The sequence below is a fragment of the Danio rerio genome, chromosome 3 (genome assembly GCF_052040795.2).
Source record: "Danio rerio strain M-AB ecotype USA chromosome 3, GRCz13ab, whole genome shotgun sequence".
Classification (NCBI taxonomy): Eukaryota; Metazoa; Chordata; class Actinopteri; order Cypriniformes; family Danionidae; genus Danio; species Danio rerio.
The window spans coordinates 11549114-11569644 of NC_141023.1; the positions used below are offsets into that span (position 1 = coordinate 11549114).

Below are 20531 nucleotides of genomic sequence, written 5' to 3' on the forward strand. Positions count from 1 at the left end.
CTCATGGAGGTACTGAAACAGAAAAGCAAAGATAAAGAAAATTCAACATGCGTTTACTTACTTTTAAAGTCAAGCATAACAAACCATGCCCTCATAAACCATGAAGAAACACATGTTATAATAGTCTACTGCTAGCACCATGACACATACTGTGTCCTCATAAACCATGAAGAAACACAGATTGAAGGAAGTGAAGGATGAGCAAATGATGACAAAATTGTCATTTTTGGGTGAACTATCCCTTTAAGGAGTGTCAAAATAGCATTACAAAAGAATTAACAAACCTCTGTAGAAGACAGCTCTGTTTGTGTTTGTCAAAGCGACTGGCTTATGGAGGTGCTGAAAGAGAAAAATAAAGAAAGATGAAGGAAACATGACATTCGCTTACTGAAAGCTTTAAGTCTTGCAAAACCAATCATGTCCTCATAAACCATGAAGAAACACACACGTTATAAAATAACAGTCTACTGGTAACATTGTAAACCTACACATACTGTGTCCTCATAAACCATGAAGAAACACACAGATTTAATAAAACAATAGTCTACTGCTAAGTCACATCCAAGACATACTTGGTCCTCATAAACCATGACTAAACACACAGGACTGCTACACTGCATTTAGCAGAAATAGGAAACTGTTACTTTAGCACTTAAAAAAATGGTTCATCCAAAAATGAAAATGTACTTGCTATTAATATACCCCAAAGCATTCCAACCCTTTAAGGGTTTATTTCTTCTGATAAACAACAAAAACTAGATATTTTGATGGAAGAAGAAAACCTACAATCATTGACTTTCATAATAGAAAACACAAAAAATATGAAAGTCAATGGTTACAGGTTTCCATCTTCTTTTGTGTTTAACAGAAAAATAAACCCATAAAGATTTAAAACAAGTAAAGGGTGAGCAAATGATGACACAATTGTCATTTTTGGGTGTAGTATCCCTTTACTCTGCCCTCATAAACCATGAAGAAACATGTTATAGTAGTCTACTGCTAGCACTATGTAAACCTATGTAAACCTACACATACTGTGTCCTCATATACCATGAAGAAACACACAGATTTAATAAAACAACAACCTACTGCTAAGTCACATCCAATAGACATACTTGGTCCTCATAAACCATGACTAAACACACAGGACTGCTAACCTGCATTTAGTAAAAATAGGAAACTGTCATTTTAGCACTTAAAGGGATGGTTCACTCAAAAATGAACATTTACTTACTATGAATTTACCCTCAAGTGTTCCAAACCTTAAAGGGTTTATTAATTCTGATAAAAAAACAAAAACAAGATATTTTGATGGAAGAAAAAAACCTGCAATCATTGACTTCCACAACAGAAAACACCAATAATATGAAAGTCAATGATTACAGGTTTCCATGTTTTTTAAAGTATTTTATTTTATCTTTAAAGAAAATAATTAAACCTTTGGAACAAGTAAAGGGTGAGCAAATGATGACATAATTGTCATTTTTGGGTGAACTATCCCTTTAAGGAATGTCAAAACAGCTTGACAAAAGAATTAACAAACCTCTGTAGAAGAGAACTCTGTGTTTGTCGAAGCATTTAGCTCATTGGTGTACTGAAAGAGAGAAGCAAAGATAAAGAAATTTTACATTGGTTTACTAACTGTTTTAGGTTTTGCATTACAAATTATGCCCTCATAAACCATGAAGAAACACACAGATTTAATAAAACAATAGTCTACTGCTAAGTCACATCCAATAGACATACATGGTCCTCATAAACCATGACTAAACACACAGGACTGCTAACCTGCATTTAGTAAAAATAGGAAACTGTCATTTTAGCACTTAAAGTGATGGTTCACCCAAAAATGAACATTTACTCACTATTAATTTACCCTCAAGTGTTCCAAACCTTTAAGGGTTTATTTCTTCTGATAAAAATCAAAAACAAGATATTTTGATGGAAGAAAAAAACCTGCAATCATTGACTTCCACAATAGAAAACACAAATGATATGGAAGTCAATGGTTACAGGTTTCCATTTTTTAAGTGTTTTATTTTGTCTTTAACAGAAGAATTAAACCTATAAAGGTTTGGAACAAGTAAAGGGTGAGCAAATTATGACAAAATTGTACTGTTTGGGTGAACTATGCCTTTAAGGAGTGTCAAAATAGCATTACAAAAGAATTAACAAACCTCTGTAGAAGACAGCTCTGTTTATGTTTGACAAAGTGACTGGCTTATGGAGGTGCTGAAGGAGAGAAGAAAAGAAAGATGAAGAAAACATGACATTCGCTTACTGAAAGCTTTTAGTCTTGCAAAACCAATCATGTCCTCATAAACCATGAAGAAACACACACGTTATAAAACAACAGTCTACTGCTAACATTGTAAACCTACACATACTGTGTCCTCATAAACCATAAAGAAACACACAGATTTAATAAAACAATAGTCTACTGCTAAGTCTCATCCAATAGACATACTTGGTCCTCGTAAACCATGACTAAACACACAGGACTGCTACATTGTATTTAGCTAAAATAGGAAACTGTAATTTTAGCATTTAAAGGGATGATTCATCCAAAAATGAACATTTACTCACTATTAATTTACCCTCAAGTGATCCAAACCTTTATGGGTTTATTTCTTCTGTTAAACACAAAAGATACTTTGAAAACCGATGAAAACCTGTAACCATTGACTTTCATATTATTTGTTTTTTCTATTATGGTAGTCAATGGTTACAGGTTTACATCTTTTTTTTAAAGTATTTTCTTTTGTCTTTAACAGAAGAATTAAACCCATAACGTTTAAAACAAGTAAAGGATGAGCAAATTATGACACAATTGCCATTTTTGGGTGTACTATCCCTTTAACGAGTGTCAAAAAAGCTTGACAAAAGAATTAACAAACCTCTGTAGAAGACACCTCTGTTTGTGTTTGTCAAAGTGACGAGCTCATTGGGATACTGAAAGAAAAAAGCACAGAAAGTTTAAGAAGACATGTCATTGGCTTACTGAAAGCTTTAAGTCTCGCAAAACCAATCATGTCCTCATAAACCATGACAAAACAAACAGGACTGCTACACTGCATTTAGTAGAAATAAGAAACTGTCCTTTTAGCACTTAAAGGGGTTGTTCACCCAGAAATTAACATTTACTTACTATGAATTTACCCTTGAGTGTTCCAAACTTTTATGTGTTTATTTCTTCTGATAAACAACAAAAACGATATATTTTGATGGAAGAAGAAAACCTGCAATCATTGACTTCCACAATAGAAAACACAAATAATATGAAAGTCAATGGTTACAGGTTTCCTTTAACTTTAATCTTTTTTTAAGTATTTCATTTTGTCTTTAACAAAATAATTAAACCTATAAATGTTTGGAACAAGTAAAGGGTGAGCAAATTATGACACAATTGTCATTTTTGGGTGCACTATCCCTTTAAGGAGTGTCAAAATAGCTTGACAAAAGAATTAACAAACCTCTTTAGAAGACAACTCTGTGTTTGTCGAAGCATTTAGCTCATTGGGGTACTGAAAGAGAGAAGCAAAGATAAAGAAAATTTTACATTGGTTTACTAACTGTTTTAATTTTTGCATTACAAACTATGCCCTCATAAACCATGAAGAAACACACAGATTTAATAAAACAATAGTCTACTGCTAAGTCACATCCAATAGACATACTTGGTCCTCATAAACCATGACTAAACACACAGGACTGCTACACTGCATTTAGCAGAAATAGGAAACTGTTATTTTAGCACTTGAAGGGACTTTTTAAGTCACGCATAACAAACCATGCCCTTATAAACCATGAAGAAACAAGTTATAAGTCAACTGCTAGCACTATGTAAACTTACACATACTGTGTCCTCATAAACCATGAGTAAACACACAGATTTAATAAAACAATTGCCTGTTGCTAACTCACATCCAATAGACATACTTGGTCCTCATAAACCCTGACTAAACACACAGGACTGCTAAATTGCATTTAGTAAAAATAGGAAACTGTCATTTTAACACTCAAAGAGATTGATCACCCAAAAATGAACATTTACTCACTATTAATTTACCCTCAAGTGTTCCAAACCTACAAACAAACTAGATATTTTGACAGAAGAAGAAAACCTGCAATCAATGACTTCCATAATAGAAAACAAAAATAATATGAAAGTCAATGGTTAGAGGTATCCATCTTTTTTCAAAGTATCTTATTTGTTTTGTCAAACAGAAAAAAAGAAACCCATAAAGATTTGGAACACTTGAGGCTAAATTAATGGTGAGTAAATGTTAATTTCTGGGTAAATCAGCCCTTTAAGTGCTAAAATTACAGTTTCCTATTTCTGCTAAATGCAGTGTAGCAGTCCTGTGTGTTTAGTCATGGTTTATGAGGACCAAGTATGACTATTGGATGTGACTTAGCAGTAGAATGTTTTTTTTATTAAATCTGTGTTTCTTCATGGTTTATGAGGACACAGTATGTGTAGTTTTACAATGTTAACAGAAGACTGTTGTTTTATAATGTGTGCTTCTTCATGGTTTATGAGGACATGATTGGTTTCAAGTACCAAAATAGCTTGACAAAACAATTACAAAAACCTCTGTAGAAGACAAGTCTTTGTGTTTGTCAAAGTGACAGGCTCATATAGGTACTAAAAGCGAGAAGCAAAGAAAGATGAAGAAAACTACTGAAAATTTTAAGTCTCGCATAACCAATCATGTCGTCGTAAACCCTGAAGAAATACACAGATTTAATAAAACAATAGTCTACTGCTAAGTCACATCTAATAGACATACTTGGTCCTTATAAACCATGACTAATCACGCAGGACTGCTACACTGCATTTAGCAGAGATAGGAAACGTTCGAGGTTACTAAAGTAACCCTTCGTTCCCCGAGGAGGGGAACGGAAGCACTATAAGTGGATTTGATTGTAAAATCCACGCATTGGGAGGTTCGGTTCAGAAGCTACTCGTCTGAAAGAGTATTGAACGGGCCAATTAAGAATGAATTGGCAGCGCAAGCCTGCGCAGGTGAGCGGCATAAGCAATCAACTGAGTATATAAGCTCACCTGGCGCCAGCAGACGCTATCCTTTTTAAGCTGAAGAGACTTTCAACAGCTAAGGGACAGTCATTATGGCGACGGAGTATAGTGCTTCCGTTCCCCTCCTCGGGGAACGAAGGGTTACTTTAGTAACCTCGAACGTTCCCCTTCGGGGGGAACTTCAGCACTATAAGTGGATTTGATTGTAAAATCCACGCATTGGGAGCCCATTGAAAGCGCCATAATGACTGCACCTTACCAACACCCCCGATGAGGAGATAGTCAAGCAAGCGTGACGCACCCACATCATGGGGGGCGCGGTCCTCCAACGTGTCCCTGGCCCTAATTTATCCTACTTCAACAGAAGTTTTACGGATATATATATATTTTTTGGGAAGTCGTGAGCATCTAGATAATTCTAGGAAAATACGACAGTACGTTGGGAAGCGTGCAATCCCGATAGGGAGGACGCTGCGGAGGCCATCCGTTACCCAAGGGGGGATAGATGGCAGAATTTACATATGGACTAGCCCTAAAAAGGGGGAGTACGCATAGCAAAAGAGTGGTTAGCGGGGAGGGAAGACACGGGTCCGCCCAGGGGGGGGGGACTTAACCGTGGCTGAATAAGCATATGGGATCGCCTAGTGGGGACCACGCATAGCAGGCACCTTTACCCAAAACGCGGGCTGACCAGCGGGCAGACCTACAACGTAGTGGGCCAGCAAGTGACTCCTCCGCTGAGTCAGTGCTGGGGGCCACGGAGGAATCTGCAGGGCTCACCTGACGGGGAACTTTACTGACAGATAAAAAGGCGCACGTATCTCCGTGTTAGGGAAAATGGCGCAGCAAGCGTGTTTCAACACCCTACCGAATTGTTTCCTCAATCACCAAGGGTTACCTAATACTCTTGAGGAAACCGGCTCCACTCGCAGATTGTAAAACCTTGCAAATGTGTTGGGTGTTACCCAGCCCGCAGCCCTACAGATGTCTGTTAGAGGGGCGCCGCGTGCGCGCGCGAGAGAGGATGCGAAGCTCCGAGTGGAGTGCGCACGCGCTCTCGGTGGACGCGGCTCATCTCGGCTCTGATAGTGAAAGAAAGGCATCCACAATCTAGTGGGAACTTATTTCGGTACGGCACTTCCCTGCTGCCGACCGCTATAACAGACGAAGAGCTGCTCAGATGATCTAAACTCTGAGTGCGGTCCGGATAATACGCAAAACGCGAACTGGACAATAAGAAGGGCTGGGTCTGCCTCCTCCGAGGGCAGCGCTTGCAGGCTCACTACCTCGTATTAAAAAGGAGTGGTAGGAACCTTGGGCACATATCGCGGGCGGGGTCTCAGGACGTGAGAGAAGCCAGCCCAATTACAGGCACGAGTCACTGACCGAAAAATGCCTCCGGGTCCCCGACCCTCTAATCGATATCAACGCGACCAGCAGAGCTGTCTTCAGGGACAGAAAGATACTGAGTCGAGGATCGAAGGGATCTGACGCGGCTTGTGTAGCGAGGGCGAGATCCTAAGAGGGCATGAGAGGGGGCGGGGTGGATTAATTCGCTTAACGCCCCTGAGGAACCGGATGATGAGGTTATGCGTTCCCACGGTGCTGCCAGCCACCGCGTTATAAGAGCGGAGATGGCAGCCACGTAACCTTGAGTGTGGAGGGCGACAGCCTGCTCTCCAACTTCTCTCGGCGTAAAGAAAGCACAACGCTGATCTGGCAAATTACGGGGGTCTTCTCAGCGAGAGACACACCATTCAGTGAATAGACTTCACGTCAGGGCATAGGCGCGCTCGGGGAGGGGGCTCTAGCCCGAGTGACGGTATTAGCCACCGCAATCGGAGGTTACCTAAGTCTTCCTCGCGTCTAAAAATCTCTTCAAAGATCGGCGAGGGTGCCAGGTGGTGCCCTGTCCCTGAGAGAGTAGGTGCTCTCTCGAAGGGACTGCCAGGGGAGGGCTATCGCGAGGGAGAGCTCTGACATCCAGGTCCGGTTGAGCCAGAGGGGCGCAACCAGCAAACTGTTCCTCGTCCTCCCTGACCTTGCACAGTAACTGCGCGAGCAGGCTCACTGGGGGAAACGCGTATTGCGCGTGCCCCGAGGCCAGCTGTAAGCCAGTGCATCCGTGCCGAGAGCACTCGGTCAGGGAAAGAACAACTGGCAATGAGCGATCTCGGGGGAAGCAACAGATCGATCTGGGCCTCCCCGAATCGCGCCCATATCAGCTGAACAGACTCGGGGTGGAGTCTCCATTCTCCAGGACGCAAGGCTGCCGTGAGAGCGCATCGGCTGCACGGTTGAGCTTGCCTGAATATGAATGGCGTGCAGCGATTTCAGCCGCGGATGACTCCAGAGGAGCAGACGGCGGGCGAGCTGAGACATGCGGCGAGAGCGCATACTCCCTATACGGCTGATATACGCCACCGCCGCCGTACTGTCCGTCCTGACCAGCACGTGTTGCCGCTCCAACACCGGAAAAAAAACGGTGGAGAGCGAGGAACACTGCCAACAGCTCCAGGCGATATGCCAATGCAACTGGGTACCTTTCCACAGGTCCGCAGCCGCATGCCCGCAACGCACAGCCCCCCAGCCCGTGTTGGAAGCGTCTGCTGAAACGACAACAAGACTGGACGCCTGTTCTAGAGACACCCAGGCCTGTAGGAACGAGGGGTCGCTCCAAGGGCTGAGGGCGCGGCGACACAGCGCAGTAACAGAGACTTGGTGTGCGCGCGCGTGCCATGCGCGTCTGGGGACTCGATCGTGAAGCCAGTGCTGAAGTGGTCTCATATAGAATAATCCGAGCGGCATGAAGCGGCTGCGGATGCCATATGCCCCAGGAGCCTCTGAAATAGTTTCAGTGGGACCACTATTTTACTGTCGAGCTCTCTCAGACAGTACAGCATCAGCTGAGCGCGCTCTCCGGAGAGGCGCGCTGCCATGGTGACCGAGTCCAGCTCCAGCCCGAGAGAAGAGATCCTCTGCACGGGGGCGAGTTTGCTCTTTTCTCGGTTGACCTGAAACCCCCACAGGTGGAAGTGCCAGAGCACTTTGTCTCTGTGCATAATCAACTCTGTGCATAATCAAGAGAGGGCAAAATTCAGCCAGTCGTAAAGAAATTGAGTATGCAGATGCCCGCGAGCCGAAGGGGCGCTGAGGCACCCTCCGCGGGCTTGGTGAGGACCCGCGGAGACAGAGAGAGCCCGAAGGGGAGGGCTTTGTATTGCCAAGCTCGACCTTCAAACGCAAACCGCAGAACTGTCGGTGGCGAGGAAGAGTGGAGACATGGAAATACGCGTCCATCAGGTCTAATGCTGCAGACCAACCCAGAGGACGAACGCACCGGAGGATGCGCTTCTGCGTGAGCATTCTGAACGGCAGCTTGTGCAGGCAGCGGTTCAAAACGCGCAGATCTAGGATTGGCCGTGACCCACCGCTCTTTTTGGGCACGATGAAGCGTGGGCTGTAAAACCCGCTCTCCATCTCGGCTGGAGGGAGCGGCTCGATTGCATCCTTCGCCAGGAGGACAGCAATCTCCTCTCGCAAGACAGGGGCGGACAGAGGGCTGACCCTGGTGAATACACACCCGTGACTTGGGGGGCCGTTTCGCGAACTGAATCGCATAGCCGAGTCTGATTGTGCGTATGAGCCACCGCGAAGAGCTGGCCCGCGCTAACCAGGCAGGCAGAGCTCTCGCTAATGGACTCATCGCTACAATCGCTGACGTACCAGCAGTGGGGCAGCGCGGAGTGGGTGTGCTGATCCGGGAAGCTCGCGGGTCCCACGGAAAAGCTGGAGGTGAGATATTTGCTCTCACTCCAAACCCGAGCTCCGGAGGGGAGGCTCGAGGGGTGGGAGAAAGGAGACCGTCCTCCCAGCGCTCGTGAGCCACTGGCGAAACGCACCGAATCTGCAAGCTAGAAAACATAGCGTCCCAGACTGGCAGATTTCGGGCTGTCACATCTGGGGAAGTGAAAAGTGCCCTTTCATAATGTTTTCATGGCAGTAAAAAGTGCCGTTGGAAATGGGGCCCCGCCCTCCAGCGGGGAAAGAGCAAGTTCCCTCTTCTCCAGATGGCCTGTCCCAGGGGCGCTTCGCGGTCCGTTGCCGGACTTAGCGGCGTTCTGGGCAGGGGGGCTGCCTGCTTCCGAGGTGCCCGACGCGCTCGCTTCGCCAGAGGCGTGTGCGGGGGCGGAGCAGCTCTCGTAGGCGGGCGCCTTCGGCGAGGAGCAGGTATGAATGGCACGGCGGGCGGAGCGGGCTACGGACCGCCGATAAGACATCACCCACCAACTGCTCTCTCACCGCCTTGAATTCCTGGGTGAATTCACAGACAGTGTCGCCGAACCTGGCTGGGGATATGGGGAAGTCAAGAAAGCGGACTTTGTCGACTTTGCGCATATCAGCCAGGGGTGGCGCTCCTGGACCACTAATGTGGACATCGTCCTCCCCAACGCACACGCAGCGGACTCAGTAGTCCGAAGAGCTAAGTCGGCGGCGGTGCGAAGCTCGTAAGCCTGGGTTGGACCCACCCTCGTGCAGCTCGGCCAGCGCCTGCGCTTGGTAGCGCTGGTAGGTGGCTATCGCATGCAAGGCGGAAGCAGCCTGGCCCGCAGCTATGTAAGCTCTAGCTCCGAGGGAGGTAGATAACTTACAGGCTTTGGATGGGAGACGAGGCGGACCCCGCCAAGAAGAGGCGCCGCGCGGATTTACCGCCATCGCGCACTCAACCTGAGGAATCGCCACATACCCCCTGGCTGTTTCACCGTCAAGAGTGGTTAGGGTGGAGGAACACGCAGCACGAGCAGAAAAAAGTGCTTTACAAGACCGCGTGAGCCTACTGTGCACCTCCGGGAAGAAGGGAACGCCCCTCTAGTCGGTCCGGCCGCGGAGCTGGGGGATAAACCATCTCCAACCCACGGCCGAAGCAGCCCGGGAAAGCACGGCTAACATGTCCGTTTCAGGATCCGTAGTGACAGCGCTCACCAGCCCGAAGGGGGCGAGCGGGTCTGGATCATCATCGGACAATGAAAGCCCACCCTCCGATGCCGCGGTGGACATCTGGTCTCCGGTGTCATCGGGCGTAAGGGCTACCATCTGTTAGACGGATCGCTTCCCCCGCCCGAAGCTTGGATGGAGCGCTTAGAGGAGCGGGAGGTCCGCGGGCCCGTGGGCGACGGATTATCTCTCGCTGAAACCCTCAGATCTGCCCGAGTGCCCGCTGCAGAGCAGGGGACAACTGGGGTGGTTCGCCCTTTTGCAAAGGCTAACCGCGATCTTGCGCAACAGTCATGGCATCGCAATGACGACATGAACTGCCCGCGAGCAGCGCATTAACATGCTGGACCCCCAGACATGCAACGCAGTGCCCGCGCCCATCATCCGAGGACAGGAAACCACCGCATCCAGAAACGCACAGTCGGAGCGCCGTCCTGATAAGGACATGCTGCACGACTGTGTTGCTCTTTCTGTGAAGTTTTGCAACTTTATACGCACCGCTCTGGAGGACCGGACCCAAAGAACGCCAGGCAAGGGAGAAACCCAGCTCGACCGTCTGCCACTGCGTGTACACACTCTGGACCGGGAGAATGCTCTCGTTCGCTCAGAATCGCTGGTCACAGCAGGAGGAACCCTCATCGACTCGATCAGAAAGTCTCTGAAGCGAAAAGGATAGCGTCTGCTGGCGCCAGGTGAGCTTATATACTCAGTTGATTGCTTATGCCGCTCACCTGCGCAGGCTTGCGCTGCCAATTCATTCTTAATTGGCCCGTTCAATACTCTTTCAGACGAGTAGCTTCTGAACCGAACCTCCCAATGCGTGGATTTTACAATCAAATCCACTTATAGTGCTGAAGTTCCCCCCGAAGGGGAACTGTAATTTTAGCACTTGAAGGGACTTTTTAAGTCACGCATAACAAACCATGCCCTTATAAACCATGAAGAAACAAATTATAAGTCAACTGCTAGCACTATGTAAACCTACACATACTGTGTCCTCATAAACCATGTTCATCCAAAAATTAACATTTACTCTATTAATTTACACTCAAGTGTTCCAAACCTTTATGGGTTTATTTTTTCTGTTAAACACAAAAGATACTTTGAAAACCAATGAATATTGACTTTCATATTATTTGTGTTTTCTACTATGGAAGTCTATGGTTACAGGTTTACATCTTTTTTTAAAGTACTTTCTTTTGTCTTTAACAGAAGAAATAACCCAAAGTAAAATGTAAGCAAATAATGACACATTTGTACCGTTTGGGTGAACTATCCATTTAGGGAGTGTCAAAATAGCATTACAAAAGAATTAACAAGCCTCTGTAGAAGACAACTCTGTTTGTGTTTTTCAAAGGTACTGAAGGTACTGAAAGAGAGAAGCAAAGATAAAGAAAATTTACCATTTGTTTACTTAGTTTTAAGTTTTGCACAACAAACCATGCCCTTATAAACCATAAAGAAACACACGTTATAATAGTCTACTGCTAGCACTATGTAAACCTACACATACTGTGTCCTCATAAACCATGAAGAAACACACAGATTTAATAAAACAACATCCTACTGCTAAGTCACATTAAATAGACATACTGTGTCCTCATAAACCATGACTAAACACACAGGACCGCTACATTGCATTTAGCTGAAAAAGGAAACTGTAATTTTAGCATTTAAAGTGATGGTTCACTCAAAAATGAACATTTACTTACTATTAATTTACCCTCAAGTGTTCCAAACTTTTATGTGTTTATTTCTTCTGATAAACAACAAAAACAAGATATTATGATGGAAGAAGAAAACCTGCAATCAATGACTTCCATAATAGAAAACACAAATAATATGGAAGTCAATGGTTACAAGTTTCCATCTTTTTTCAAAGTATCTTCTTTTGTGTTTAACAGAAAAAATAAACCCATAAATATTTAAAACAAGTAAAGGGTGAGCAAATGATGACACAATTGTACTGTTTGGGTGAACTATCCCTTTAAGAAGTGTCAAAATAGCATTACAAAATAATTAACAAACCTCTGTAGAAGACAACTCTGTTTGTGTTTGACAAAGTGACTGGCTCATGGAGGTACTGAAAGAGAGAAGCAAAGAAAGATGAAGAAAACATGACATTCGCTTACTGAAAGCTTTAAGTCTCACAAATCCATTCATGTCCTCATAAGCCATGAAGAAACACACACGTTATAAAACAACAGTCTACTGCTAACATTGTAAACCTACACATGCTGTGTCCTCATAAACCATGACTAAACACACAGGATTGCTACACTGCATTTAGTCTAATTAAGAAACCGTCATTTTATCACTTAAAGGGATGGTTCACCCAAAAATGAACATTTACTTACTATGAATTACAGGATTACATCTTTTTAAAAGTATTTTGTTTTGTCTTTAACAGAACAAATAAAGAAACAAGTAAAGGGTAGGCAAATGAGGACACAATTGTACTGTTGGGTGAACTATCCCTTTAAGGAGTGTCAAAATAACATGACAAAAGAATAAACAAACCTCTGTAGAAGACAACTCTGTGTTGGTCAAAGTGACGGGCTCAGGGAGGTACTGAAAAAGAGAAGCAAAGATAAGATTTTTTTAACATTGTTAAATTACTTTAAGTCACGCATAACAAATCATGCCTTTATAAATCACGAAGAAACACACGTTACAATTGTCTACTGCTAGCACTATGTCAACCTACACATACTGTGTCCTCATAAACCATGAGTAAATACACAGATTTAATAAAACAACCTACTGCTAAGTCACATTTAATAGACATACTTGGTCCTCATAAACCATGACTAAACACACAGGACTGCTACACTGCATTTAGCAGAGATAGGAAACTGTCATTTTAGCACTTAAAGGGATGGTTCACCTAAAAATTAACATTTACTCACTATTAATTTACCCTCAAGTGTTCCAAACCTTTAAGGGTTTATTTCTTTTGTTAAAAACAAAACATACTTTGAAAAACGATGGAAACCTGTAACCATTGACTTTTATATTACTTGTTTTTTACTACTATGGAAGTCAATGGTTACAGGTTTCTATCTTATTTCAAAGTATCTTATTTGTTTTGTTAAACAGAAACAAGAAAACCATAAAGGTTTGGAACACTTGAGGGTAAACAAATAGTGAGTAAATGTTCATTTTTGGGTAAAACTATCCTTTCAAGAAGTACCAAAATAGCTTGACAAAAGAATTAACAAACCTCTGTAGAAGACAACTCTGTGTTTGCCAAAGCGACTGGCTTATGGAGGTGCTGAAAGAGAAAAGTAAAGAAAGATGAAGAAAACATGAGATTCGCTTACTGAAAGCTTTGTGTCGTTTAACCAATCATGTCCTCATAAACCATGAAGAAACACACACGTTATAAAACAATAGTCTACTGCTAACATTGCATTCTACATACAGTGTCCTCATAAACCATGACAAAACACACAGGACTGCTACATTGCATTTAGCAGAAATATGAAACTGTTATTTTAGCACTTAAAGGGATGATTCACCCAAAAATGAACATTTACTCACTAACAATTTACCCTCAAGGGTTCCAAACCTTTACATGTTTATTTCTTCTGATAAAAAACAAAAACAAGACATTTGGTGGAAGAAAATCTGCAATCATTGACTTCCATGGTAGAAAACAAAAAAAGATGGAAACCTGTAATCATTCACTTCCATATTATTTGTAAGTATTTTCTTTTGTCTTTAACAGAATAAATAACCCCAAAAAGGTTTGAGACAATTAAAGGGTGAGCAAATGATGACACAATTGTACTTTTTGGGAGAACTATCCCTTTAAAAAGTGTCAAAATAGTTTGACAAAATAATTAACAAACCTCTGTAGAAGACAACTCTGTGTTTGTCAAAGTGACGAGCTCATAGAGGTACTGAAAGAGAGAAACAAAGATAAAGAAAATGTAACATTTGTTTACTAACTGTTTGAAGTCTTGCATAACAAAAAATGCCCTCATAAACCATGAAGAAACACATGTTATAATAGTCTACTGGTAGCACCATGTAAACCTACACATACTGTGTCCTCATAAACCATGAGTAAACACAAATTTATTAAAACAATATCCTACTGCTAAGTCACATCTAATAGACATACTTGGTCCTCATAAACCCTGACTAAACACACAGGACTGCTACACTGCATTTAGCAGAAATAGGTAACTGTCATTTTAGCACTTAAAGGGATGATTTACACAAAAATTAACATTTACTCATTATTAATTTACCCTCAAGTGTTCCAAACCTTTAAGGGTTTCTTTTTTCTGTTAAACACAAAAGAAAATACTTTGAAAAACGATGGAAACCTGTAACCATTGACTTTCATATTATTTGTGTTTTCTATTATGTAAGTCAATGGTTACATGTTTCCATCTTTTTTCAACGTATCTCATTTGTTTTATTAAACAGAAAAAAAGAAACCCATAAAGGTTTGAAACACATGAGGGTAAATTAATAGTGAGTAAATTTTCATTTTTGGGTGAACCATGCCTTTAAGGAGTGTCAAAATAGCTTGACAAAAGAATTAACAAACCTCTGTAGAAAACAACTCTGTTTGTGTTTGTCCAAGCGACGGGCTCATGGAGGTACCGAAAGGGAGAAGCAAAGAAAGATGAAGAAAACATGATTCACTTACTGAAAGCTTCAAGTCTTGCATAACCAATCATGTCCTCATAAACTATGAGTAAACACACAGATTTAATAAAACAATAGCTTGCTGCTAACTCACATAAAATAGACATTCTTGGTCCTCATAAACCATGACTAAACACACAGGACTGCTATGTTGAATGTAGTAGAAATATGAAACTGTCATTTTAGCACTTAAAGGGATGATTCACACAAAAAATTATATTTACTTACTATTAATTTACCCTCAAGTGTTCCAAACCTTTAAGGGTTTATTACTTCTGTTAAACAACAAAAACAAGATATTTTGATGGAAGAAGAAAACCTGCAATCATTGACTTCCACAACAGAAAACACCAATAATATGGAAGTCTATGGTTACAGGTTTCCATATTTTTTCTAAGTATCTTCTTTTGTCTTTAACAGAAGAAATATTCCAATAAAGGTTTGAGACAAGTAAAGGGTGATCAAATAATGAGACAATTGCACTTTTTGGATGAACTATCCCTTTAAGGAGTGTCAAATTAGCATGACAAAATAATTAACAAACCTCTGAAGAAGACAACTCTGTTTGTGTTGGTTAAAGCCACAGGCTCATGGAGGCGCTGAAAGAGAGAAGCAAAGAAAGATGAAGAAAACATGACATTCACTTACTGAAAGCTTTAAGTCTCGCATAACAAACCATGTCCTCATAAACCATGAATAAACAGATTTAACAAAACAATAGCCTACTGCTAAGTCACATTCAGTAGACATACTTGGTCCCCATAAACCATGAGCAAACACACAGATATTAAAACAATAGCCTATTGCTAGGTCAGCAAACTTGACATTGTTTCTCTTGATATCTCAATATTGTAAGCTATACAAAAAGCTTTAAATATTAGTAATATTTGTTATTTCTCAAATGTGGTAAAAAACAATATTATTATAATATGTAGGCCTAGTAATGGTTAAAATGCTCAATTTTGCATAGATCTGGCATGTTAAACTTTAAATTGGTCTTTAATGCACAGGACAGAGATGACATCAGAATACAAATTCAAAATTCTGAAGATAAGTGTTAGATGTATGCTTGCACTCTCTTATGGTCCACATGCAAATAGATCATTTTCACTGGTATAATCAGGCATTTGTCATCATCAGATTTCATCTTGCATTATTTTCATCATTTAACAACAGTAGTTTATACTGCCACTGTGTAAACGTTTAATCTTACGCATAATACTCACCGTGTGAATAGAGGCTAATCTAAAGAAAAAACTTTGAATTGTTATTTTGCGATTCTCAATATAATAATGTATCGCTACACCCATATTAAATGTATTATTATATAAAAATAACTGCACAGATACAGGAACAATAAGAAAATATCTCTTCAGATCAACATTTAGAAGACAATTATATAGACAAACCTCTTTGAAGCTCACTCTGTTCAGAATTCAAAGATAATGGCTCATGAAGAGACTGAAAAACATAATCAAAACACAGAAATGAAAGCTAAAACAACTCAAGTGTGTGCTAAACAGACATTATTAAACATTATATTTAATACTACATACAGTTCAAAATATGCCAATTTTTAAAATGAAATCCAATATACCCTACCTTTGCTTTTTCATGTTTGTTACAGGAGAGGTCAACTCCTCCACATGACACACTCTAAAATTACAATTGTATGTTGTGATATCGTGCAGAACAATGTTTTAAAATTAAACACAAGGTACTTTTTTTATACAAGATTAAAATTGTAACTCTGCCAAATAAAAACAGTTCTGTCAACACATGAACACTGACTCCACAGAGTATGCATCACAAACTTTTCAGGACAAACAGTGAAAACTGATACAGAAGAAACTAAATCATTGAAAAAATTCATTATGTTGGTTTAATAGTGCACAAAAAGTACACTGTACAGGAAACTGGCCCAAAACAATTATCTAATACTTTACTATTTGATAGTGTCAGGCCCGGATTAAGAACTCAAGAGGTCTGTATTAAAAAAAATAAGAATAGAATAAATTTTTTTCAAAACGAATCTATTATATATTGCCCACATTTTTTAAATAAATTATATATATATATATATATATATATATATATATATATATATATATATATATATATATATAGTCTACAAAGATTTAACTTATTTTTTAAGCATTTAAAATTTATTAATAAAATTTGTGAAAATTGATAGTATAAGTACACTTGTTCAAGTTAACTGAAGCAGTACTAAAATATATATTTTAAAAGGTATTTATTACTATTCTCCACTGTGCTTTGCGAGAGCTCTTACTGAACAGCACATGTTCGATGACAGAGTGCCCAGGCACGAATGCAATGTGAGTGCAGGCCGTAGGGGGAAACGGAAGGGGGGAAAAGCATGCTTCAGCCTGGTTCATGGCAACTGTACAGTGCGAGTACGCCCTCAGACAAACGATGAATCCAGTCTGCACTGCCATTAGCATCCTCCACCTAGTTAATGCTAGCTTGCACATAACATTACCATAACGTCTTCTATACCCTCATTCTCCTCATCATGGGTCTGTTTGAAGGAGTGAATACATGAAACATGCCTCAATAAAGATGCACCCTCTCCTCTTTTTCTCTTGTGATTGCCAAATCCACTTGTTCACTCATTTTGATCTACGGCAAATACTACACTACAGTCCGCTCAATTCAGTGCAGGTTATTTCAAAACTTACATGCACTTCACCAATTAGAGCACGCTGTTTAGTTAAAAAAAGTAAAGAAGCAAAGGAAAAAATCTGCATGCTTTTTATACATGGTGACATTTTCTGACAATTTAAATACAATGATAATAATAATATATGATATTGACTATTTGCTAAGAGGAAATGCCTAGTTTCTAAAAAAAATGTTTTTAAAGAGAGGGAGGCAACCTTTATTAAGGCATGTGCAACCTATTAAATGCTCTTCAACAGAGCCATGAGGTAGGAGAATATGGGTGAAGTAGCGCTAGTTGTGGCAAATGATAATCGACAGGCTAACCAGGGTTTGGGAAAGGGCGACTAATAGTGGTGTAACGGATCCAAAATCTGCAGTTCGGATCACTCTACGTTTTTTGAGTTATGGATCGGACCATTTTTTGGATCAGCAAAAAAGGGAGGAGACAATTTGCTTTCCATTTATACAAAAATGTTACTGCATAAAACATTGCTTTTAACAAACAGAATATAGAACCTGTAATTTAAATAAAAAATAAAAATCAGGAAATAACCAGCTAAAAAAAAAGTATTCAATATGAAATATGATCTTTGCTACTGTTGCTGATAATGCAAAATATATAGAAATCTTGTACAACATATATTTATCTTCAATTAATGATTCAACAATTCACACATAAAACTTCATGTTTCATTATACTGTAGATGTATTATATTTGAAAACCTATTCAATGACATAATTTTGATGTTTGTTTGTCGCCATCTGTTGGTTACACAATGTAGTTGCTTTCACCAGCATCTTGTTTCATTAAACAGTGATTTTATTCTTACCATAATGAATGCATTAATGCAGGCTAAACAAACAGTGACAAAAAAACACCTTAATAGCCAAAAGCATTTAGGTAGGTCCCACAACGTCATCATTATATTTTACAGGGAAGCCAAAATGCTTTCATTCATGCAATTTGAATGATACGGGAGGCGATCTTTCTGCGATTGTTATAAATGTTGGATTAACCTACAAGTTCAAAAAAAGTTATTAATCTACGAGTCACGCGCATTCCGAACCGTGGGTTGTGATCCGTATCGATCACGGATCAACAGTGATCCGTTACACCCCTAGTGACTAACATCACAAATAAATAAATACAAATGAATTCTATTAAGATGTTGCTAACATTTGAAAATAACTTTATTATATATTTAAAATAACTATTTAGAGAAATAAGATAAACATCATCAAAACACACGAGGCACTTGTGACTTTGTTTAACATTTGCATTATTTTATTTTATTTTTAAATGTTTCCTACCTATTAAAAATAAATGTATTTCCCATCTGATATGCAATGGGGAGAAAAATAATAAGAATAAGTTCAGCTGACGGTATATTAGAACTCGAGTTGATGATCAATCGCGTCAAAACATGTTGCTATGTGCATTACAAGTTACACCACTGGCGCTATTTAGTTATGTTGTCTCTGTCGGTCAGACATCACTTGTCTGACAAAATTTGTGTAAATGGCTTATTCCATCAATGTGTGTTATTAACCATTGGTTAATCAGGCCCTGGATAGTATACAATCTTTAATAGTTTTAACTTTTCACTAATATGGAAATCATTAATATTAGCATTTTTTAGACTCTTAAATTAAACATTAACATTTTAAAGTGTGGTTTTCAATTAGGACATTTCTTTTTATTATTATTATTATTATTTAAATGTTATTTGTTGACATTTATAATGTCATGTCATCAAATCATTCATGACTTAATTTTTTTGTGTTAAATTAAACTCCTTTTTGCATCTTAACATTTTATACACTATGCTTATAATGAAACATTAACTGGGGGTTACCTGCAGTAAGAAAAAACATGTACAAAACTTTGGTACCTTTGATGTCACTGATGTACCTCCACGTAAGCATGTCTTTATCCTTCCCCAACCTCACATGATGAGCAGCATCTTTCAAAGGATTTAATCCTCTGCTTTGACTCTTACCACCATTCATTCACTGTTAAAATATTATATAAGGTTAAACTTCACAGTTTATAATATCAATACAATACCACATATGCAAAGCAGTATTAATATATGTGACGTAAGTTAGTGTAAAATTCTCTAAAGAAGACCAAAACAGAACAAAATAGTAATATAGTTATCAAATTTCATAATACAGTTATCACATTTCAAACCATTTAACAAAATATAAGTTAGTAGTGCACTATTTTGACAATTTGATCAAATAAAGTTATTTAACTAGGGTTAGTTAACCTCTTTTCATAATAAAAGTTCATTTATTCAAATGTACAGTTTAACTGAACACAAGTTTATCACAAAAAAACATTAGAAAAAATAAAACCACACATTTACATTAGTAAATTCAAACATTTTGTTCAATCATGCTTAATAATTCAAGTTTAGTAAATTGTTTCTACGTCATATTTATGTTTAATATACCTTGTTACCATGTTATTTATACCATATTCGAATGGTCATTGCTTCTCACATAAAAGTATGTGTAGAAAAAAATCACAAATTACATAGTGCATCTATTAAAACGTTACATCTCATGGAATCAGACGGCGAATTGTTTACCGCGGAGGAGTGAGCTCTGCCCGGTTCTGGGTTAAATCGACACCGGCGCTTCCAAGCCAGATACAGGCCGAGCGCGTGCTATTATTAGCAAATACACATTTTGAAGAACTAACTTACGTCTGATACTGCCATTACAAACACATATTTCTAACGTTTATTTGTTCTCATCTTCTGTTCCCAGTCACTAATTATTATTGTCTAAAACAGTACGCGCCGCATATAAATCTATAAATAAACTTGCTATTTTGAATAACAAGTGGAATAATACAGTACATATAATAATAAATAATGTACAAAGTATTAAAAACAAATGACTTACTTGTTTGATGTGAGTTTCACTGCTTGAAGCGCGACTGTCACGTCCACAGTCTTCATGAGGGACGTTTTCCCGCGATTGAATGTATGGCGCGAAATTGTGTAAGATTTGGCGCGAGTGTGTATAGAAGTGCAGTACCAAGTTCCGCCTACAGAGGCGCTGTTCAAAGATCACACATACACATCATGGTTTACAAGACCATATTTGTAAAGGTCATAAAAAGCACACCAAG

At 40.0% G+C, this 20531-nt stretch overlaps 3 protein-coding genes across 34 annotated transcripts in view; all 3 read right to left on the reverse strand.

Moving 5' to 3' along the window:
* LOC147845528 (uncharacterized) overlaps positions 1-20379 on the reverse strand; it is a 35089-nt gene extending 14710 nt beyond the window's left edge. For 4 of the 29 annotated variants that reach the window (XM_087244039.1, XM_087244048.1, XM_087244044.1 and 1 more), the window contains exons 1-15: positions 20303-20379; positions 19279-19399; positions 16304-16357; positions 16111-16162; positions 14601-15300; positions 13891-13941; positions 13260-13310; positions 12557-12607; positions 12065-12119; positions 11297-11405; positions 3474-3524; positions 2898-2952; positions 2178-2232; positions 1544-1594; positions 285-339 (exon numbers count right to left, since the gene is read on the reverse strand). In XM_087244039.1, coding sequence (XP_087100165.1) covers positions 11338-11405; positions 12065-12119; positions 12557-12607; positions 13260-13310; positions 13891-13941; positions 14601-14723 — 399 coding nt within the window. In that variant the 5' untranslated portion in view covers positions 14724-15300; positions 16111-16162; positions 16304-16357; positions 19279-19399; positions 20303-20379 and the 3' untranslated portion in view covers positions 285-339; positions 1544-1594; positions 2178-2232; ... (1 more) ...; positions 3474-3524; positions 11297-11337. Of the gene's footprint in view, positions 1-283; positions 340-1543; positions 1595-2177; positions 2233-2897; positions 2953-3473; positions 3525-11296; positions 11406-12064; positions 12120-12556; positions 12608-13259; positions 13311-13890; positions 13942-14600; positions 15301-16110; positions 16163-16303; positions 16358-19278; positions 19400-20302 lie in introns of those variants that run through there. The other 25 variants (XM_087244049.1, XM_087244050.1, XM_087244051.1 and 22 more) reach the window with 25 other exon arrangements.
* The window catches only part of pdgfab (platelet-derived growth factor alpha polypeptide b), a 679118-nt gene that overhangs the window by 76654 nt on the left and 581933 nt on the right, over positions 1-20531 (reverse strand). The gene's annotated exons all lie outside the window — the stretch shown is intronic.
* Positions 1-20531, reverse strand: part of hmox2b (heme oxygenase 2b) — a 59107-nt gene that overhangs the window by 30292 nt on the left and 8284 nt on the right. The gene's annotated exons all lie outside the window — the stretch shown is intronic.